Source organism: Cnephaeus nilssonii (assembly GCF_951640355.1).
Source record: "Cnephaeus nilssonii genome assembly, chromosome: 23".
NCBI lineage: Eukaryota > Metazoa > Chordata > Mammalia > Chiroptera > Vespertilionidae > Cnephaeus > Cnephaeus nilssonii.
Window position 1 is genome coordinate 7,283,652 of NC_137094.1, and position 24,162 is coordinate 7,307,813.

Below are 24,162 nucleotides of genomic sequence, written 5' to 3' on the forward strand. Positions count from 1 at the left end.
ACAGCACCTGAAGAATCCCATCAAGATGTAATATTCCAAAAGATGTTTCAAAAGACTAAGTACTTCACTTAATTAGAAAATGATTGGAAACAACTTGCTATCCCTGCCTTGCCTTTTCCTCCTAATAAATTATCTGCAGATGGTTTCTACCAATGTATTTTCAAAAAGAATGCTGTTTGAGCTTTAGGGAGATATTTTTCATTTGAACTCACTCTTTACCATCTTGATAATAGCCATGGTCAATTGCTTCCTGAAAAACAGGGCAGTTTAATCTTTAAAAAATGTACACACATATATATATATACATATATATATGTATATATATATATGTATATATATGTGTATATATATGTGTACATGTATATATACACACACACACATATATATATATATGTATGTGTATATATGTGTATATATATATTGCATTTGCACTTCTAATAACACATACTTAAAACATTTCAATTATCATTTTCATTTCAATGCCTTTACATGCTTTCTGTATAAATGTGTTTATTTTTATTTTTATGCCTTTATATTCGCTTCTGGACAATAGACGAATGGTAGTGTTCCCGTGCTATTTACTTCTTCTGCCAACTCTTGTTGTTGATCTGATTTTATAATTCAGCTTTTCTCAAGGATTTTTGACACTTGTACATATTCTGCTGTATAGAAATGTACATGAATTTTCTTCTGCAATGAATGGCTGGCAACTGAATTTCTACTTTTATTTTTTCACACTGCTGCTTGGATTGCAACGCTGCAGGCAAACCACATGCTTTGTCTTTAAAATTCTTTTATTCTTTATAAAATGTATCTTCCTGCAAGGATCACACGTCAGGGTATTGTTTTGGTCATTCTCTAAGTAGTGGTTGTGAATGGGAAGGGGAAGAATGGTAAGTGGGATCATTACTTGTAGAGCATCGCTTACATACTGACTTCATGTGCGCTTCCTCACTTGAGCACCTGTTCTCCTAGGAGCTCTACTTGTGTTCAAGGTATTTCAGATATTTCATTCTCCTTACTTGATAAGGAAATTCATCTTTTTCCTGTCACTCGAGATATATAATATATACAATGAACATGTATCTCCATCTCCATTTGATTTCAATTCTTTTGCATCTCGATGATTTCTAAATCCCAGTTGGAAAGAACATGTCCCTAGCCATTCAAGGTCCATCTCTTAACTGCTTTGCTATCCTTTGCCATGGCTGCTACTCACCTTGCATCTCCTGTTGGTGCCTGAATACCATGTTCACAACCAAAATGATTTCTTCTCTGTGACATTTGCCCTTTGTGTTCATCCAGGCTGGGATCTGACTTCTGGTTCTCTTGACTCCTTCAAATGCTAGAAGCTCCCAAATATTTTGAATTTTCTCTTATTTTTCTCATTAGGGTGCAGCTTAGATGCCAAGCAAGTTGAGGAACAGTCTGCAGCTGCAAATGAAGAAGTACTTTTTCCTTTATGTAGGGAACCAAGTTATTTTGAAATCCCTACAAAAGAGTTCCAGCAGCCGTCACAAATCACAGAAAGCACTATCCATGAAATCCCAACAAAAGACACACCGAGCTCCCATACCACAGGTGCAGGGCATGCTTCCTTTACCATTGAATTTGATGACAGTGCCCCAGGGAAGGTAACGATTAGAGACCATGTGACAAAATTTACTTCTGAGCAGCGCCACAAGTCCAGGAAGTCTTCTTCTGGAACTCAAGACCTGCCGGGGATTCAGACTGGAATGATGGCCCCAGAAAACAAAGTCGCCGACTGGCTAGCTCAGAACAACCCTCCTCAGATGGTCTGGGAGAGAACCGAAGACGATTCCAAAAGTATTAAGAGTGATGTTCCCGTTTACTTGAAAAGGTTGAAAGGTAAAGTGAATTGATCGTTTCCGAACTTCCTATATTCTGATAAGGAAAATTCCATCTTCACAATTGCCCAACTGCTATCAGATTACTAATGTGGTAGAAAACTGCTCTCTCCAAGGTTTATATTTGATTTTAAAGCTCAAAAGCAAGCCACACTGCCCATGGCCAACTCATTCAAAATAGTCTGCCTTCATGTTCTTGCCAAAACCTGATTGGTTTTGTAAATGTGATTTATGCCATTAAGTATGTCTCTTTTTTCTTACGGAATTAAAAATTTAGTCAGTTCAGCAGTGGAATTCTCTAGAAGACAATTCTCATCCTTTTCTTGACTTAAGGAAAAGATATGTTCAATAATAATCTTCTCTATTGGGATCCTTCCAGTAAAATGTCAATATCAAAATTTTGAAAGAAATGTTAAGCCATTTGATAATGGGTCAAAAGTTCTACCTTGGTAATAAAGTCATATTGTTGATAGAGTGTTTCAAACTGTTCTTAGTAGTTACTAGTGCAACAAAAATTTTTTGTTTAGAGATAACTTACTGGGAATTGATTGAATTACATTTTTTCAATAGTCAGACTTTTATGAAAATGACAAATTGAATTATTTATTCATGAAATAGTTTTTATATATGCTTTACTAGTATAATTCTTGGCCAAAAATTGCAACATCTTTATACCTGTACATAGAGGTTATTAACTAATTTTTCCATTGATTTTGCTAATTAAATTTACTTTAGAATTGCCAAATATAGTTTTGTGTTACTCTATATTTTATTTAACAAGCTATCTATGAGGGAAATGATGGCATGTTAATCTGGCCATTCTGTAACTGTACAAGGAGTTAATGAGCTTTAAAAAAAATGCTTGTTGAGGTCAGACTATTACTTACGTTGTATTCCTAACACTTCACCTGAGACTTGACTACGTGATAGGTGTTCAGTAATTAGAGTAAACAATGAATGACCTGACAATCAATGACAAGACTGACTCTGGCTTAACTCATACTTTATGCCCTAGGAATCTGGTCAAGTGATGAAGAAGTACCTATTTCTGATTTGCTTCTAAGTTTTGTGTTACTCTATATTTTATTTAACAAGCTATCTATGAGGGAAATGATTGCATGTTAATTTCAAGGTATTTCAAGATACTGAAATGGTGAGATTACCTAAATCTTTGTTGGGCCTATTGCTATATTTAATTATAATCATACGCAATTACCTGACATTTGATTGTTATCCTTTACTTCTACTGTGTAATATTAAATACACAGTAGAGATCTATATGTGAATGTATAGGTTAAGCTTACAAATAAAAGCTACCAATTTGTAAACTGACCATTTTTATGAATTGGATAAATAATATTGATATCCTTGAATAATGTGAAAGGCAGCATAAACCTTAAAAATTTAGAAGTAACATCATCTTTTTAAAGCCACTCTTAATAAATACATAAAAAGTGAGCTAAAGATCCTTTTAAAAGCTACCATTTTTAAAAAATATCCTTTTATTATAACTGCTTTTTAGTCATTATCACTATTTTCTGTATTTGCTGTTATTTTAAGCCATCATTTTAAGACATTCTCTGCTCTTGAACAAGCCTAATTCCAAATAGAGGCATCAATGCCCACATTCACACCATATCCATGCATTAACGATTACATATTTGAAAACCTTACCAGAAATTATACAATCAATACTACCACCCCTCGAAATTGATTTTTAGGTAGACACATATTTTAGTATGTTGCCATTGCTCAGAGCCCTTCTACTGGATATGCCTTCATACCGTTCTACAAGCCATCTAAAAAATCTCTCTGAATATAACTCAGTTTGGTCCAAGATAGACCCGTTTCATTACTCCAGATATTCTTACAAATGACATTTGATTTTCCCCAAAGCGAGAGCTGCCATTGTTAGATAAAGGTTTTCCACGTTTTAGGCTATCAAACGTATATACCTAGACTCTACCCAAATACATGGAATGACAGCAAACAGTAATAATTTTATATTCACTAAACTTCCAACAACTGTTTAGATCAGCCAGAAACTTGAAAGTAGGCAAAACAAAACAAAACTACTTTGCTCCTGCAAGAGTAAAGTGCACGCGCTTTGGGACAGTGAAGCCGAGAATGTTCACAAAGCCCATACACTTTCACCCTTTAGGAGAGCTGCTGCTTCTCGGCCACAGCTGCTGGCGTGGTACAGCTAGCCTGCCCCCAAAATGCTTAAAGGGACAGCCAGCTTAGTCAGGCACAGTCCAGGACAGACAAGACAGGCAGGAAGAAACCTATGGGGAGGGGAGTTCCCTCGTGCTTCTTTTGTTGAGTGAAAACAGAGATTGCAGTTCTGCTCAGATGTTCACCCTGTGTGACACAGAAACATAAGAGAAAGAATAAACTTTCCAGAAAAGAGAATGGCTGACCTGTACATTCAAATAGACATTTTAGCCCTGCCAGTGTGGCTCGGTGATTGAGTGTAGACCCATGAGCCAAGAGGTCATCGGTTCAATTGCTGGTCAGGGGCACATGCCCAGGTTGCGGCCTTAATCCCTAGTGGGGGGCATGCAGGAGGCAGCCAATCAGTGTTCCTCTCACATCCATGTTTCTCTCTCTCTCCCTATCCCTTTCCCTTCCTCGCTCTCTAAAATCAATAAAAACATATTTTTAAAAAAGAAAGAAATTTTAAGCTATAACTTAAAGAGAAGATACTGAAAGGGCCTGACACCACTTACGTGCCAAATTTTATATGTTGGTACAAGAACTAAACTCTGTAAAAATGCTGTTTTCATGTTGTGCATGTGTGATTCAGCTTTTTTTGCGTTTATTATGCAGGAAATATTGGTGTTTAGTAACATCCAGCTCTTACAAACTGGATTTCTTTTCAATATATCCAATTGCAACAGTGAGATAGGTTGTAAAAGGTCATGTTTTTAATGAGCTTTGTATTTGAACTGGTGGGATTTTTTTATTTTTTATTTATGTTGGGTTTTTTTGCATTCCATCTGCTCTTCCGACTTTGTAGCTTAATTATCTGAGGTGGGGAGTCTATTAATTAAACAAGTGTGTGTTCTCTTTTCAGATTGCATTTTGAGTAGTTACTAGTTGGAAGAAAGTTTCAGATTTGTTGTCATATCTGAGGTTTCTATTACTCACCATCCCTATGCTGGGAGAGCTCCCCAAACCCCCCTTTTGGTCTTGCTAACTCCCTGAGCTTCCCTTACCTATTTTCTTCACCCTCCGGAGTCTTCTCACTGCGTTTATGCACCACATGTTTACAGCTGGTCCTCTTGTGTTAAATCACTAGCACCAACCAGTAGCTTCTAATTTATTAGAACCAGCCCGTGAATATGACACTCAACTTTTTCCTGGGACATGTGTGTTGTCCCTCCCAGCCTCCAAGGCCTCAGTGCTGCTCATCATCTTCTTTGATGCCATATTATTCAGCAAGTATTCCGATTACATTTGTGGCCCAGGACAATTTAATCAGATTTAGTCCTGGAAACTTTGGAACACGCCTGGTTGATAGATTCATTTATAGCTTCTAAAAGCCCTCATTGAAGAGTCGATCTTGAACATGCATAGAATGACTTTCTAATAATTTTATGCCATATGTATAATACTTATTTGACTATTGTAATATTCTTACTTAGGTAATAAGAATTCTAAATCAGTGAAAAGCGAAGTAATACTTGACTTGTCAAAGTTTTACATTTTGATATTTCAAAATTCCAATATATTCTAACTTAACTGTATGCTTTGTGGTGCAGATACATTTTTATATGGTTATATTTAGCACCATACCATTTGCCCAGTAGGTGTTAGATTTATATAGGATTTTATAGATAGGCCTTTAGCGTGCTTTATTTAATTCGGAAGCCACCAGAGTTTAGAGCTCAAAATATAGATTTTCAAAAATTCTTGTAGCTAAGAAGATATTGTAAATAATAGTACAGTAATTGGTGGAAATTATAAAGATGCTATACTTAGGGATGTAGTATATATCATCGAAAGTTAAGATTCATCACATTTTTTATGGCATTTGTATTCTCTTTTCCTGTGTAAGAATAAGCATTTCAGTAGAATCACCCTTTTCCTGTCTCTACCTCACTAGTTCTAGAAACGTATTTTTGATTGCTTAAATAACGTATAAGGTTTGAAGGTAGGATTCATGTTTATTAATGTTATAAATACAGACTATCGTGGATGCTGTCGCGTTGCTTATCTGCTAAGGCATTGATGCATCATCCTAAAGTTAAAATTTAGAGAAAGAAAGACAGTCCTATTCAGGCGTTTATACAGGACCCCATTGTCGGTTGGTGAAATTCGAATGGAAGCTGTGCAGTCGAGGGAAGAACATATGACTTCGGATTGAATGGCGAAGGGGGCGAAACAAATGGCACCTTTGTGCATGCCTCTTACTTTCTCCGGGGGCTTTTTCCTTCTCTATTATGCCGTTTCTTTTTTGTGTCCAGGAAATAAACATGACGATGGCACCCAGAGCGATTCCGAGAACGCTGGGGCGCACAGGCGCTGTAGCAAACGGGCCACGCTGGAGGAACACCTAAGGCGCCACCATTCGGAGCAGAAAAAGCTGCAGAAGGCCCTGGCCACGGACAGGCACCAGGACCAGGCTGTCGTAAGTCAAACCGCCTTTCTGATTGCATTCTCTGATGAAGACAATCCCAGCAAGAGAAGGCCTTGTTCTCTTCCTCAGAGTGCGGGAGTCTTATGTGAGGAAACGACTTACTCCACACCACACGCAAAACTTGCAAAACCCCAGTCTCCAACAGCAGATGCCAAAGTGGTTTCTTTGTCTTTACAGACTAGCTCTGCGCACCGCAGAGGGGGGCATGGTGTTCCACATGGGACATTGTTAAAGCAGAAATCAGAGGAGCCCGCCGTGCCAGTCCCCTTCCTACCAGCTGCCTTGTTGAGAAGTTCAGGGAGTCTTGGGCACAGACCGAGCCAGGAGATGGATAAAATGTTAAAAAACCAAGCTCCCTCTGCTACTTCTGAAAAGGATAATGATGATGACCAAAGTGACAAGGGTACTTATACCATTGAGTTAGAGAATCCCAACAGTGAGGAAGTGGAAGCAAGAAAAATGATTGACAAGGTAAATAACTGAAATGTGGGGATGATGCTAGTTTTCGGGGGTGGATTTGACTGTCGGAAATTACTGGAGAGTCAGCATGAGACGCTCTCATGCAGGCAGTGGTATTGGAACCCTAGGATTTGTTAGGGAAACTAAGACTAGCAATAAGACCAAATGCTTTCTGATTTTATTCTGCTTACGTTCTGAATTTGCCTGAGTTTCATAGGTAAAGTCCTTACATTTAAACTGTTGGGACCTGTTAGTTGTTTATATTTAAGATAGTGTTTTTAAATAGTATACTTTGGCCATTCTCATTTTGCATACATTTAAAAACTATAAAAAAATCCCATATTGCTATGACTCTGTTGATACAAACATAAATTAGCTGATAATAGTTAATCACAGGTTTCCTGCCTACTATTTCATGTTGGAAGCAGATGAAAATACATGTTTTAATCAGTTTTGTTCTTTTATTTTCTTAATGTCTTTTCATTTCTATCTTTGGTGATAGAAAAAAAGTGTGAAAACAAAATCCGTTTGTTTGTGGTACTTTGAGCTGAGCGAGGGTGTGCCCAGCCATGGTGATTATTTCCTTTTCAGATTTGTTTTCATGCTATTGGTTAATGTGCCCAGTGATTGTGGTATGGCTTAAAAAGTAGTTTTCCTCAATTTTGCTCTTGGTGATGGAAAGTTGACTTTATAATCAGCTGTTTATTTTACTCCCTGGAAGATAGCAACCGAAGTTTGGCCAATACTTGATCTCTTCTTAAGTTCCTGTTACTCAGAGTGTGAATTGCATTAGCAACACTTGAAAGCTTGTTAGAAAGATGGCCTCTCAGGCCCATCCCACACCCACTGACCCGGATCTGCTTTGAGAGCAAGATCTCTAGGTGGTTCGTATGCTCGTTAACATGAGATGCACTAGTTTAAATGATGAGTTTACAGAGTGGTCCTTCAGGGGGTAGACAAGATAACCCTTTGAGATCCCTTTACTTTTATTATTTTTTTAATATATTGTTATTGATTTCAGAGAGGAAGGCAGAGGGAGAGAGAGATAGAAATATCCATGATGAGGGAGAAGCATTGATTGGCTGCCTCCTGCACGCCCCCCACTAGGGATGGAGCCTGCAACCCGCACATGAGCCCGGACTGGGAATCAAACTGTGACCTCGTGGATCATAGGTAGATGCTCAATCACTGAGCCACGCCGGCCGGGCCACTTATATTTACTTGGAATTTCACAGTTTTTATTTCCATGTTAGTGTGGGTTCTCTAGGTACACTGGGGCAGGTATGTAATTTCTAAGCATGCATTTATCAAGGAGCACATGCTCCATGTCTTTTACTGTTGAGATGGAGCCCCAGCAGTCCAGGAGATCGATGCGATGTGAGCGCTGTTATGTGGTTGTTGATAACAGAGGTGTGACACGTAAGAACCAGATGAGCGAGTGTTATGATTAGATTAAAAGAAGCCCAAGGACGCAGTGCGAGCATAGAAAATGACTCTTGGGGATTTGGGATTATTTTTATCATTGGGAATTGATAATGACATTTCTTTCCTATTATTTTAAAGTTCATAATTTCCCTCTTTGAGGACAAGTACATTGCTATTTAAAATACTGTCTAATCTATAATAATAAAAGTACAATATGCTAGTTAGATCGGACATCCTTCCTTCCAGACAAAGCCGCAGCGGGTGGGGGCCGTGGCAGAGGCGGCAGAGGCCACGGCCATGGAGGCGGCGAGCTGGGGCCAGGGCCAAGGCCCTTGCACGAATTTCGTGCATCAGGCCTCTAGTAGAAAATAAAAGAATCAGGTTTAAAAAAAGAGTATGGTAAGAAGTTTTAAAATTCAGATTATTATCAATTGTATGCCTTTGTTTTGTTTATGGATATTTTATTTACAATGATCAGCATTTTCTCTATTAAAAGATACTTCAGTGAAGGGTTATATTATGGTATTTAAGAACATGAACATTTGTAGGCAGATAGATCTGGGATGAAATATACACTCTACATATACAAGGTCTATGCCCTTGAGTGTAAGCCTCTGTTTCTCTTCGCTCTAAAAAAAAAGAACTTTCGCTAGATTATAAAAAGAACTCAATAAAATAATATAAAACGCTTGTCACAATGCCTCTCTTATGATATGAGGTCCATAAACGTTAGCGATGTTATTACCCTTACTAGAACTTTCCACATATGAGACTTTCCACAAGGCACTGATGAAGCCTGCAAAGTCCTCCCAGCACCACAAGGGCCCGTCTGAGGCCCAGATGGAACTTCCAGAGGAGCAGAGCGCCAAGAAAGAGGTCCTTGTAGCCCTGGACCCTTTAGGAACTGGATGGAGGGGGCTGCAAACCCGGTGTCTGCCTGCTGTCTGCGGGGACCAAAAGCTTCTCTTTTTCCTCCTAGAAAGAGGCTCAGGGTGTGTGTGTGTGTGTGTGTGTGTGTGTGTGTGTGTGTGTGTGTGTGTTTTAAATATATTTTTATTGATTTTAAAGAGAGAAGCATGGATGTGAGAGAGAACCATCCATTGGCTGCCTCCTGCACACCTCCTACTGGGGATCAAACCAGCAACCTGGGCATATGCCCTGACCTCCAGGAATCGAACCAGCGACCTTTTGGTGCAGGGGAAGATGCCCAACCAACTGAGCCACACCAGCCAGGGCAAGCCTTAGTTTCAATGACAAATTATATAGCCACACTATGGACAGAGAAAAGCAAGATTGATTTGAGTGATTGATTGATTGATTGATTTATCGATCCTCACCCGAGGATATTTTTCCACTGATTTTTAGAGAGAGTGGAAGAGAAAGGGAAAGGCAGAGAGGAACATTGATGTGAGAGAAACATGTCGATTGGTTGCATCCTGCATCAGCTGGGGAGGAGCCTGCAACCGAGGTACATGACCTTGACCGGAATCGAACCCGGAACCCTTCAGTCTGCAGGCCAATGCTCTATCTACTGAGCCAAACTGGCTAGGGGGAGAAAAGCAAGATTTTAAAGCAGGATATCCCTTCATTTAAGGGAGTCAAGGCACTGTGTGTCTGAGTAGGTAATTCACAGTGATTCTTAGTTTGAAGCAGAAAACAGAGCTGAGACGGTAACGGTGGGGATGAAGAAGAGTCCCTGCACTAGCTCGTGAGGACCAAAGAAAAGGCTGAGACGCTAGTAGCCCTGGTTACAGCTAGAAGGCAAATCCAGGCCAACTAGTCAGGCTCTGGCAACAAAAAAGCAGAGATTCGGGCATCAAGTGTCTGACGAGAAAGAAGTAACGGGTGAGTGTGGAGCAAACAAAAACCAAGAAGAGCCAGAATCAAGCATAAGAACGCTGGAGGAGTAACTAGAGGCATCAAATGGCTGAAGAAGGTCTGTCATCCAATTTCTCTCTCCCTTTGAAGTGGGGACTGTGGGATGGACATCGGGCCATGGGCTCTGTCCCCCTGAATTTGTTTGGTCATGAAGACTTTTATGTAGTCTCCTTCCTTTTTCTCTTCATCGTGTGAGGGCCGCTTTAGTTAGCCATCTTTATTCAACACCAACTGTGCGCCAGGCTTTGTGTTAGGAGAGATTTTCAATTTTCTAAAACATTGTATGTAGAGGGATGGAACTACACAAGTAAAAACATGAGTAAAGATATTCCGATGACTGCTTTGATGGACATAATCTGTTGGAAGAAGGGTATGAATAGCTCCCAAGAGGAACTCTCAGGTTAAACATGCCTTTGATAACTTCCTGTTTGTTTATTCACTTCCTCCCTCATCTTACACACACACACACACACACACACACAGATTATAAACTCCATGACTGCTGGTGCCTGGCATTTTATACGTTCTCAATAAAACTTGAATTGAAATGCCAACTGAGCTCATGTTGAAGCAGGTGGAATTAATCCCATCGCACACATGTTTGAGTAGGGTTTCCACATGTGAAGACATGTCCAGAAGCACGGAGGCTGGGGGAACGTGTTCAGAGGACCGTGTTCCCTTTAGAGAGAGGAGCTTGGACTAGACTTTGATGGCTCTTGTGTATTCCAGTGAGGACTCCAGGATTTTAGTGCTGAAGGCAGTGGGGAGGCATTGAAAACTGCTAAGTAGGGCAGTGATGATCTAATCACCTCAGGGGTATGAAGAATGGATTAAAAATTGGAAAGGCCCGAAGCAGAGAAGCAATTAAAAAGCTGCTGACATGGCCAACATTCAGTTGAATATAAATGTCTCGGTCTTAGGTAAGAGGTCTGGGCTGAAATACCGATTTGGGAATTAATAGAGAGTAGCTGAATGCAAAATAATATATGCGTTCACCTAGAAAGAATGTACAACATGAAATTCTTGGCTACACTGGTCAAAGGAATAAGTGTGAACAAAGGAGACTGAAAAAGATCAAACAGAAGAATAAAAGAAATAGCATCATGGGACCAGAAACAGAATTTTTTAAAAAGTGAGTGAGCAACAGTGTCGCATAATACACCGGTGTTAGGTATGATAAGCACTGAATGCCTTTTCAATTTTCCCATAATGCATTGTATTCCTGGGTGTAAAGAAGAACCTGTATTAGCATCTTAACTTGGAAGAAGTTGCCTACAGTTTAAAAAAGGATCTTTAAAGAGATGACCAAACCCGGCCGGCGTGGCTCAGTGGTTGAGCATTGACCTATGAACCAGGAGGTCACAGTTTGATTCCCTGTCAGGACATGTGCCTGGGTTGCAGGCTCGATCCCCGGTGTGGGGCATGCAGGAGGGAGCGGATCAATGATTCTCTCTCTTCATTGATGTTTCTCTCTCTCCCTCTTTCTTCCTCTCTGGAATCAATAAAAATATATTTTAAAAAGAATAGAGAGGACCAAGCTAAAATGTCACATGTTTGTTTTTCTGTGCTGGTTGTAGTTAAATGGTAGTGAGAGAGCTCTTCCCCAACACAGGTTATGGGACTACGGCATTTTGGTTGATATTTTTGTGCGGTGTGTTTATCAGTAGGTAATCTTGTTTTATGCGCTGTCCCCAAATATCCCCTCCTGTAGTATTAACACAAATGCCTGTTCTCCATAAAGATCTCTTGAGTTTTACACCTAAGCTTACGTGGAGATGCGCTATGACAAGTGCTGTTGACTGCTGGATTAAAGGTAATTACAGTATCTTTCCCAGTAGGAGTGATCTCCCCACCCCTCCTTCCACCTCTGTGACAGCTAGAGAACCCGTCATAGCCTCAGTGGTACCAGCTTCTTTCCCCTCCCCATGGCTCCCTCAACACAGACGCTGCTCAGAGAATGTGGTCAGAGCTGCTTTCCAGCCTTCCACGCTAAATGAGAAAAACATAGTGAGCACAGAAAGCTAAATATTAAATAAACAAGGAAAAAATGGTCATTGTAGCGGGCCTCAGGCTCTGTCTTTGGGGCAGGAGGGAGTATTTCTGTTTTCCATAAGTTTCACACCATAAAGCAGTTCTTGCAGACACTTCCCTGTGCTGAGATTTGACTCCTGTCCATCCTGGCAGCATCCTCCCCCAGAATGCCTCTGACTAGTGCATTCCCGCCCCTCGTGGGCCTTGTCGCTCGGCACTGGTTCTGGAGGCAGCAGCTGGTAGAGAAGAAGGAATCCAGTACCAGGAGGACTAACTAGACCAGAGACCCAGAATAAAGGCACCTCGACAGCAGCGAGTCGGGCAGCCCGAGGGAAGTCAGTGCTGGGACCCAGGGCCAGGTGGGAGTGGTGTGGGATGCGGGTGCTCCAGGCCCTGAAGTTTCCAGCAGATGTGAGGCCAGATCCGAGCCGGAGCCAGGGAGCCACGGATGACAGAGTCAGCGAGGTGGACAGTCCAGCCGGAACCCAGCGGGCAGCGGCCCCTGCAGGTCCTTTCAGACAAAATGTGCTGTGTGCGGGGCTGAGGGGGCAGGAGGTCAGACTCGAGCCTGGGACAGTAAGAGAGGACCCTGGAAACAGTCAGCTTTTCAAGTTGAACTTCATCTTTTTCCTCCTTCCTTTCCGTCCAGAAATGGTCTGAGTTAATGGGCCAGAGCAAACAGTGCTTCTGAAAAGCTAGATTCTGGCAGCTCGATTTTTCTTTCTTTTATGCTCATCTTTTTCCTTGGCCCCTAGTCACTAAGTGATTTTTCAGATATTTTTATCGGGGCACCCAGCCGGCGTGGCTCAGTGGTTGAGCACTGACCTATGAACCTGGAGGTCACAGTTCGATTCCCGGTCAGGGCACATGCCCGGGTTTCGGGCTTGATCCCCAGTGTGGGGCGTGCAGGAGGCAGCCGATCAATGATCCTCTCTCAGCGTGGATGTTTCTATCCCTCTGTCCCTCTCCCTGCCTCTCTGAAATCAATAAAAAATATATATTAAAAAATGTGTATTAAGTGTGGGAACCCTTTCCTGCCCTGTTAGCTCCCAAAGCCCCACCAGGGAACCTCACCTTTCCGGGGCAGAAGCTGAAGTTTAACAGGTTTGCCCCACTTCCTTTTCCCTGTTCGTGTGTGAAATCGTAGTTAGTTTCCCGGCTGGAGCTTATCAGGGACTGAGCCCAGTCTGCGCACTCTCCCTGTGTTCGCACGCCCAGCTCCTCTCAGAGGCACTCTCTCACCTGGCATTTACCTTGAGGGTCGCCATCAGATTGCCATGTTTTATTTTCGTTAAGGAACTCATCACTAGCTGGTTTATTTTCTCTCTGTCCTTTCTAGAAAGATCTTATTTGTCTTGATCACTTCTGTATTTCTTGTACTAGAACAATGCCTGGCATGTAGTAGACACTCAGTATCTTTTTCTTTTTTTGACACTCCATACGAATGAGAAGAAAAATTTGATATGCTTTTTCGTTTTTATCAATATATGTATGTGGTTAGCTTTATCTTAGCTAATTTATTTTGATGAACTTAAAGATTGATCCGATCTCACCAGGCCTCCACGAACAGGTTATCTTGTATTATGAAACTAGTTTCTATCTTGATCCTAAAGTAACTTGTTGAAATGTATGGTTTAAAGCCTGTGTACGCTTAGCTTCTAATAGTATGAAAGGTGCAAAAGAGTGTAGGTTGTGTCAGAAGAAATGTGCAAGCTTCAGAAGTGCCTTGATTGGTAGGAGACTAGCGATGCGGTTTCTAGCAGCTCCTCACTAATGACTTAGCACTAAGGATCTTCTTGGCAAGAAGAGGGGGAGAGATGAGCAGCCAGGTTTTAGGGATGAAAGGAAGGAATGTGTGACAAGGAAATGAGCCATAAAAAGGAGGGAGTTTGGACAAGTTAACTATAGGATCATCAGACGTGAGCATCATCTGAAGATATGAAAGAAGGGTCTAATAGAAAAAGAATGCTGAGCAGTGATGGGAAAGGAAGGGATTGTGGCTATAACTCCCAGGGAATGGGAGGAATCAAAGACACGGGATGGATTCAGGGAGAGGACAAACATTTGGAGAACATGTTTTTATTCAATAGAAGTAAAAGGAAGAATAAAGCCAGATGGTGCCTTTTTTTAAAAATTGAGGGAAAATTCACATAACATTTCACCATTTTAGCCACTTGAGTGTACAGTTCAGTGGCTTTTAGTACATTCACAAGGTTGTGCAATCCTCAGCAGTGTCTAATTTCAGGGCATTTTAATCGCCGCCAGAATAAATCTCACTCCCATTAGGCAATGGCTTCCCGACCCTCCCTCCCTCTGCCCCTGGCAACCCCTGGTCTGCTTTCTGGGCGAAGGATTGGCTTATTCTGGACATTGCATAGAAATAGAATCGTGTAATATGGGGCCTTTTGTGACTGGCTACTTCCCCTCAGCATCATGTGTTCAAGGTTCATCCATGACATAGTGTGTGTCAGCTCTTCATTCCTTTTGGTGACTAAATAACGTGTCATTGTGTGCATTTATTTACTCACTCATTTGTTGATGGACATTTCGGTTGTTTCTGACTATTGTGAGTAGCATTCTGCTATGAGCACTTGTTACCATGATAAATTATAAAACATCTCTCCTGCCTCCATTCTGAGCTCCTTTTGTTCTAACAGTTTTGTCTAAAGTTTAAATTTAAAAATTGACTACAAGTAGGTCATACAAATGCTATGTTAAGTATTCAGAACCATTTATTCCACTGAATTCTGAATTTTTAAAATGCAGTTAGAAGTGTAATACCCTTAAAGTATGTAGACAGTGTTAGCTTTTGAGGTCGTCTTTGCTTTCTCAGGCAAGTTGTCACAAATGGATGTTTTTATACCTACACACAGAAATGATGATAGGAATTTCCAGCTGGCTAGGCATTGTTATCATTAATTTCTCAAAGCACTAGCAAAACTATGGGGATGCGCTTTGAAGGCTGCCTTCCCCAGGCAGTGGTACTTCAGGCTCATCACTTGTCTGGAAAATAAATAAAAGTTACTTCTCTGACAGATATGTGTACAGCATCTCCAGTGCGTTAAAGGGAATCCGTAGAATGTCATCTGAGAACTCTCTATACAACTCCGCTCCCTTCCTGAAAGCATTACTACTTTGTGTTTATGTCTTTGTCTGTATCAGAAGTGATTTGGAGAGATTGATTATATTTTATTAGAAACTGCTGGTGCTTAGATGTTTGAGACAGTCAAGGTTTGGAAATCCATCTTGAGTATGATTAGAATTAAAATCAGCAAATCAGAAAATCGAGGTAACTTGTAAGTTAACATGCCAGTGAGGTCCAACATGCAGGTAATCATCACACGTGGCTATTTTTATCTTCCACTTTACAACCTGAGTTGGATTTTTTCTAGTTGTAATGATAAAAATAAGGAGATGAACCAGTAAATTGGGAGTTCAGTGACTTGAGTTAGAAAAATTTTAAATTTTAACACAGCCCAGATAACTTGAGTAGCTCTGATTGCCTTCTGCTCAAGCGGGGTCAGAGGCAGAGCACGTAGAAAAATATACTTAGTATTCTTTCCTGCTTCTTGTTGTTAAACGAATTCCAACGTTTAGTGAAATGAAGCAGGTTTGTCCCTTCTGTGTATGTGCTTCCGTGTGTTATTCAAGTTCCTGTTTGATCTAAATGGGATAACATACAATTTGTTCTTTTTGTATTTTATTGAATGTATTGGGATGACGGTTAATAACATTATATAGGTTTCAGGTGTACAACCTATAATGCATCATCGGTATGTTGTATTGTGTGTTCACCAACCCAGGTTACCAACTGCTCTTAAAGCAAAAATAATTTTAATACTGAGCGGTTCTTGAAACTAAAGTTACATTTGAATTAAATACTAGGTAATAAGGCCATCTAGTGGTAAAATTCCCAACTTTTAGTCATTTGAAAATCTGACACCTGCCTTAGTCAATTTGAACTTCAGAACTTACCAGATAGGTGTTTTGTCTGATCATTACACAGTTTTCTAGAAATTACCTTAAACAAAGGCATTTTTCCCTTTTAAAACAGAATTGGTTCTCCTTCCTTATGTTCTAAAGCTCCTTTCTACAAAGTGTTAATTCACACACAGGATATTTTTCTTGATTGTACAATCAGGGCCACAACTGATTTCTGTAAATAATAAGCATTGAGAACACAGTAGAGCCTATGGAATATTCAAGTTTATGTAGTTAGCATTTCTTCAGTCTCTTTGGCAAAACCGGGCCTATTATGAGCCAGGAAATGAGTAAGACTCAGGTCCTGCCCTTAAAAGCACATGATTGTTGGTCTCTGTATTTAGAATATTTCAAAAGTGTCCACCAGAGACAATCTGCTTATTCAAAATCTGCTAATCTGTGTGATAGACCCAGAAATCTGCATTTCAAACAAAGGCCTGTGAATGATTTTAGGTGCATATAGTTTGAGAATCATGCTACTCCCTGTACAAAGATCATACAATGAAGTCTGTTATTTGGGAACTTAGTTATATGCATACATTTAACTCATGTATGTAAATGTTCAACATTTGTGAGGGAAGGAACACATAAAATCCATCATGCATTTATAGTTTCCCAACATGTTTCTCAACAATAATAGAACAAAGACACAAACTGGAACAAGAAGAAGTGGTATGTTTTTTAACTCTGCATTATTACAGTATTCTTGACATCTTTTACCAAATGACGGGTAACACCCTGAATATTTCTTATTAGCAAACAGTACATTTGCTAAACATTCAGAAAGGATACTCACATTTATGTTACTGCCCAGCTTTCTCTCCACATGGATGTTACCTTGTCATTAAACAAGTTTGCTCACATGATTGAAATTAATGTAGAATATCTTTATTTGCCCCTGAAGTTACTGATAACATTCACATATTAACCTGACTTTTCATTTATAAAATGATCTTCTCCCCCCAGGTGTTTGGAGTGGATGACAATCAGGATTATAATAGGCCTGTTATCAATGAGAAGCAGAAAGACCTGATTAAAGACTGGGCCCTCAGTTCCGCCGCAGTGATGATGGAGGACAGGAAACCGCTGGGCACACCTGGGTTTCACCACGCGGAGGTACCGTCTCGCCCTCGACCTCACTTCTTACATGCACAGATGTGAATTTCCATCATTTAAAAATATTTTTTGTTTGTTTGTTTTTAAGTATAGTTTTAGGGATTTCAGAGAGGAAGCGAGAGGGAGAGAGAGATAGAAACATCAATGATGAGAGAGAATCATTGATCGGCTGCCTCCTGAACGCCCCACACCAGGCATCGAGCCCACAACCCGGGCATGTGCGCTGACCGGGAATCCAACTGTGACCTCCTGGATCATAGATCGATGCTCAACCACTGAGCCACACCAGCCTGGCTTCATCATTTTTAATTATATTAAGTTATGTATATGCCCCCTTGTAAAATACTCCTCAAAATGAAATCCTCCCAAATTATTTGTTTCTAATGAAAGCCCAACGCCATCATGCAGTAATTCTGTTTCTGTTCTTGTTACTGTGTTCTTTCAAATGAATATTCTGTTGTCGGTGAGGGAAAACATTAGCTTTCAGTAAGCAGTTAATGAGCGAGATGCTCGCTGCTCTGACTGGCATTATTAGAGAAAACAAAAAATATACACGGCTCATGCTTTCTAGGAGGTCATGGTTCAGAATGGAAAGACCTGGCCTGGCAGGAAACATGCCAGGGCGTGCCTGTGGATACAACCTGTGACCTCAGGCAGTGTGATTAGAGTAGAGTGAAAGTGATGGTGTGGTGAGGTGGTTATAGAGTCAGCATTGGGATGGCAGAGCTAGAAAGACCCGAGTTCAAATCCCAGGACCGCCACTTCTAACAGCGCACCTTTGACTCGGTCACTTCCCCTCTCTTTCTACCGTTTTCTCATCTCTACAAATGGTATTTTTAATAAATCTGTTTACCGAGAGTTTAATAAGGTATATAAACCACCCAGCATAGTAATTGCCTGAGATTTATGCACTTAACAAATGTTTATTCCCTTATTGGAAGTGATCTTAGAATTTCATTTTACACTGATGTGTCAAAAAGAAATCTAGCCCTAGCTGGTTTGGCTCAGTGGATAGAGCATCAGCCTGCGGACTGAAGGGTCCCAGGTTGGATTCTGGTCAAGGGCACATGCCTAGATTGTGGGCTTGATCCCCAGTAGAGGATGTGCAGGAGACAGTAGATTGATGATTCTCTCTCATCATTGATGTTTCTATCTCTCTTTCCCTCTCCCTTCCTCTCTGAAATCAGTAAAGATATATTAAAAAAAAAAAAAGAAATCTAAAAAAATGCATGTAACTGAGAAGTATGAATTAATTATAATTTAGTCAAGTAATACGAGCTAACATTCAATGGAAGCTTTCTGTGTACCGTTTTACAAGGCAGGAAACCAGTATGTAGTAATTACTTTGGTCAAGGTCTTAAAACTAGTACCTTGTGAAGCTAGAATTTGAACTTGAAGCAGCCGTGACTTCTTAACTCATTCTCTTACTCATGATGCTCTACTGCCTCTCAGGAAATGAGTTAATTTAGAATATACAAATGGTAAATAAATGTAAAATACAAACAAAATCTTAAGGTATAAATAAAACAAAATGTAAGTAGTTACATTTCTATGAAGCATACATAAAATATTTTTTTTATTCAGGTAAATATACCTCTATGTGAAAATTGTCCCCTTATGGCCTGCCATTTCCTGGAATCTGTCAAAGCAATTATTGTACTTTAGTGACCTTTCCCCCTTGATCTTAGAGAATTATTATTCTGGCTTCTGTTTTACAAGATGCTTAATTTACTTATCGGAAGCAAACAATACTTATTTGAGGCAATGTCTTCATATTCTGATTAATCTGGTAAATGTGAACTTTAAAATAGACTCTTCCTTCTTTTCTCTGTCCCCTCAAACCATGCCAAGTCACATTTGTCTGTAGCCCCATGTGTACCTGCCCCATTGATCGGCTGCCTCCTGCACACCCCACACCGGGCATCGAGCCCACAACCCGGGCATGTGCCCTGACCGGGAATCCAGCTGTGACCTCTGGATCACAGTTGAAGGAGTTGCCTAAACTTGCCACCGGAACGTTTTTACAGACTGGTCCGACAGCAGTGTGTGCCCCTGAAGCGCACTGTATTCTGGGTATCCTAGCATGATGTGAATGGCTGAGGTACTTCTTTCAGTACCAGAACGGTGGGTGGTTACCACAAAATCTTAAAAGGGAATTCAGGGGTTCAGCAAGAATTCCTTAGACTCCATTGTATGTATGTTATTGTGTATACTTGCTATTTCAGTGTATTACTTTTGAAATCATACAGTGTACAGTTTATATGAAATACTTATTTCAGCAGTTTCTAGCCTTCCTTAATACAGTAAATCTGGCACTTTTAATAAAATGTCATTTTTAATAATTTAAAATAAGTTTTCAGTCACAGCTTCCTATTCCTTAGTTGTCATTCCAGTTTCAATATGAAGCCTTGGCTTAGACTTTTAGAGGGGAAACCATTTTTTTCCACACTCCCTAGCTCTTCCATATTAAATGCCTAGGTGGCACTGGTCTAAAGAATCGCCATTCTCTGTCCATAAGTCTGTGGGACCACATCATGAATTAAATTCCATTTCACACTTGACTGTGAGGGCTCAAAGAGCACTGCTTTAAGAATAGATCTAGACATGGACAGGTTTAGGTTCAGATCAGTTATAGAAAAATTCTCCAAGGTCAAGTAATTTCTACCATTAAAGTGTTCTAGAAAGAAGTGTCAAGGTTTGGGTTTGGTTTTGAAATCCCTGAAGATAAGACCTGTCATATTTAATACTCCTTGAGGCTCTGGAAGCCTTCTGATTCCTAGAAACATGAAGAAGACTAGAGAACAGCTTAGGAATAGACCTTTAGACTCCTGCTCCAAAGACTGGAATAGAGCTAACTCCCCTGTTAGAGCCACAGAGCTCTGATCATACACCTAGCAGCATAAACATTAAGCTCCAGAGTTTATGTTAGTACCATTGTGAGTCTTTAAAATGTTGAACTATACTACATGCACAGCAATAATTAAATGTTGTTATTAAAAGGGGTACCTAGAGAAGCTTCATTGTATAGTAGACTAGAGGCCCAGTGCACGAAATTCGTGCACTCTGGGGAGGGAATCCTTCCACCAGGCCTGCACCCTCCTACAGTCCAGGAGACCTCAAAGGATGTCTGACTAAAGGCAGTAGGACATCCTTAGCGCTGCCGAGGAGATGGGAGAGGCTCCCGCCACCGCCGCTGCGCTCGCCAGCTGTGAGCCTGTCTTCTAGCTGACTGGTGCTCCCCTTGAGAGAGCACACTGACTACCAGGGGGAAGCTCCTGCATTGAGCGTCTGCCCCCTGGTGGTCAGTGCACGTCATAGCAACTGGTCGTTCCGCTGTTCAGTTGATTTGCACATTAACCTTTTATTATATAGGATGAGGAAAGTTAATCAACGATAATATAGGAATCTGAGGTTTAAGTATTGCTTTGTGTGACAGGTTAATGTGACTAACTGGAATTCTCTTCCATGAGAATCAGGTTTGACCAGACTGCATTATCATGTTCCCTTGTTTTCTCCCTTAGGAAGGCACCACTGCATCTGGAAGCAAGCGCTGGGTTTCACAGTGGGCCAGTCTGGCTGCCAATCACACGAGACATGATCCAGCAGAAAGGACCATGGAGTTGTCTGTCCCTGTTCCTTTAGAGAATGGTATTTTCTGTGTGTGTCTATGTGAATAACACATCAGTTTTAAAAAACCAGCTACTAGTAAATCTATATAGTGAGCAGTAAATTAAACCCAAATAAGCATATTCACATATGTTCATGCTTATGCTCCATATATCATTTTAATTTCACTAACGTGGAAATCATTAAAATTAACTCACAGTGGTGGTAGAGATAATTTGTAGATTAAGCACATAATATACACAAGTGTATATAATGTATATGAAAATTTAAAAAGACTAACACATTTCCAAATCATACCATACAACCAATATTTAAATGCTACTTTCTGTCATACATCAATAAAAAAGAATTTACTTAATCTACTAACTGCATCTTTTGCAAATCTATGTAATGTGATTTTTATTACCTTTTAATTATATATCTGCAAAGTGAAATATAGGTTTTTAAAAAGAAAACCACAAAATTATATGCCTCTAATGATATTATTAGATTCAGTTCATTACATTCCTAATTTAAAAAACCCTCAAGGAGAATTTGCATGTGGTTTTTATCTGTATTCTTTGTTATCCTTAGAAATGGAAATAGAAATTTATTTTGTCTCTGGCTTGTGGCACCCTCACAATCTGGTTTAGGAATTTTGTAAACATTAGTCAGCAATTCTTTGAACAAGATACACGACAGTGTACTAGGAAAGCTGTAGCCTTTACCAGTCAGGAATTGTAGTAGTTGGTAGTACGGCCAAAAGTGTTTGGAAAGACAGAGTGATTTACAGGTTGGTTCACAGAAACTAGTCCATGATTGGGAAACAGAGACTAAACAGAGGAGCTAGGTACATTTACAAAAAGAATCTATGTGTATAAAAAGCCAGCAACCATAACAGCCATAATGAACATAACGACCGGTCGCTATGATGCCCACTGTGGCCAGCAAACCAGCCAATCAGCATGGGGCTGGCTGGGCAACCTTGCAGCCCCTCCCCGCTTCCGGCCTGCCCCTAATCAGACTCTCCCATCCTGATTAAGAGCTGGCCTCCAGCCAAACGCTCCCTCCCTTAACCCCCCCCCCCCCCCCCCCGGCCACACGCCCCTGATTACACTCCCCACCCCAATAGAGGGGGGGCTGGCCAGCCTACCTCCTGCAACCCCTTCCCCTGGCCGCCCCACCCCTGATCGCACCCCCCACCCCAATAGGGGGCGGGGCTGGCCGGCCAACCTCCTGCAGCCCCTCCTCCTAGCTGGCCACACCCCCAATGGCCCCCACCACCCTGATTGGCCTGCAGCCCCTCCCCAGCCCGGCCCCACCCAAAATCGGCCCCCCTCCCCATCAGGGTCAGGGCCAGCTGACCAACCACCCATGGCCCTTCCCCCAGGCCGCTGGCCCCCGATCGCCACCCCCCTACCCCATTCAGGGGTGGGTCTGGCCGGCCCACCACCCACAATCCCTCCCCATGGCTGGCCCCGCCCCCAATTGCCCTCCAACCCCAATCGGGAGCAGGGACTGCCAGCCAATCACACGTGGCCCCTTCCCCCAGCTGGCCTGGCCCTGATCAGGCCCCAATCGGGGCAGGCCAGCCAGCCAGCCAACCTCCCGCCATCTCCTGCTCCTGACAGGCCCAGCCCCGATCCACCCTGATTAGGGCCAGACCCCACCCATGCACGAATTTGTGCACTGGGCTTCTAGTCCATTATAAAATTATTAACCTTTTGCACCCGGATGTCGAGTGTGACTCGACACAGTTAACATCGGTAGCAGCTCTTTTTATACTCTTTGAATGTATCAATAATTTGAAATATAAAAAAATCCAAGTAAATAAGTTTGTATGAAAAGAAACTCCAGTTTTTTATTCTACTGCCTCGCTTTATAAAATCTGGGGTATTTAAAAAATTAAATTCCGAGTAGAATAAAGGAATCGAGAAAAAAGCAAGTGAGTGCAAAGGGTTAAGTATTAACTGTGGAAAGTAATGTTCTACCCTTGTTATAAGAAATAGTAGACTGCCCTGGCCAGTTTGGCTCAGTGGATAGAAGGGCCCCATGTTCCATTCCGGTCAAGGGCATGTACCTCAATTTGTCTCTGTCTCTACCACTCCCATCCACTCTCTACAATAGAGAAATATCCTTGGGTGAGGATTAACAACAACAACAAAAAGAAATAGTAGACCTTCATTATCTCATTCCTATTGTAAATGAATTTATTTAGATGAGCTGATAAATCCACTTAAATATAAAGTGTTCTTTTAAATATTTGTCCAGTGTGAGAAATGCTAGAAATATACAAAAAAATAAAATAGTTATTACATTTTAGATGCTTCAAGTAGCAAAGAGATAAGACATAAAATAATTTATGATTAATTGCTCAAAGTTAAATCAGTAAGTTTAATATTTTCTTGCATTATAATCACTACATTGCTATGAAATTTAAATGCTAAACTTTTAGAATTGTAATGGGAAACAAAAGCTATAGCTAGCATTTTTTTCCCCACACACTTCAAAAATTAAGATGCTCTGTGTGTTAATTTATATTTCTCTGAAAGATGTATCCCTCATTTCGAAACACATTCCATTTATTCAGGAAAATCCCCCATGAGTATTTTCAAGTTCTCTTACATGGAAACATTAATATATCTATTTTCTCACTGGCTTCTGATTATTTGAAAAAGAGAAAGTAATCATGTATTTCTCTATGAGGCTTTCATACACCAGACAACCATAATTTAAAATCCCTGCATTTGTAAAATGATGACAAATCCTATCAGCTTTTTTCATACTTACAATTGAAAAAATTCTTTTAATCAGCTTTGAATTTTATTTTTAGAAAACCTTGTTAAAGTCCGAGTTTTCTGTTTGACTTTGGAAATCCAATTTATTCTCTTAGGTAGATAAGACGCTTATTAAAAACTAGGTATATTCTTCTTCTTTACCATTGTCATTGAAAGTATAGCAAGGAAACAGGGTAATTAGGCATTCTTTGTGCAATTCTGTAATCTGCTAGTTAGAGTCTGTTGTCTTGAGCAGGACTTAAAGGATGAGATAAGTTACAAAAGCAAGAGCGACCACAGTGAGCTTCCATAAAACACGTTAAAAGACAAGGAAGCAGCAGACGTCCGTTTCAGATCCGACGACCCTCATTTTCATCTC

At 40.7% G+C, this 24,162-nt stretch overlaps 1 protein-coding gene across 9 annotated transcripts in view; it reads left to right on the forward strand.

Moving 5' to 3' along the window:
- The window catches only part of CEP170 (centrosomal protein 170), a 103,338-nt gene that overhangs the window by 49,240 nt on the left and 29,936 nt on the right, over window positions 1-24,162 (forward strand). For 4 of the 9 annotated variants that reach the window (XM_079763599.1, XM_079763596.1, XM_079763598.1 and 1 more), the window contains exons 8-11: window positions 1,393-1,869; window positions 6,338-6,981; window positions 17,251-17,400; window positions 20,922-21,048. In XM_079763599.1, the coding sequence (XP_079619725.1) occupies window positions 1,393-1,869; window positions 6,338-6,981; window positions 17,251-17,400; window positions 20,922-21,048 (1,398 nt within the window). The remainder of the gene's footprint in view (window positions 1-1,392; window positions 1,870-6,337; window positions 6,982-17,250; window positions 17,401-20,921; window positions 21,049-24,162) is intronic. The other 5 variants (XM_079763604.1, XM_079763602.1, XM_079763603.1 and 2 more) reach the window with 2 other exon arrangements.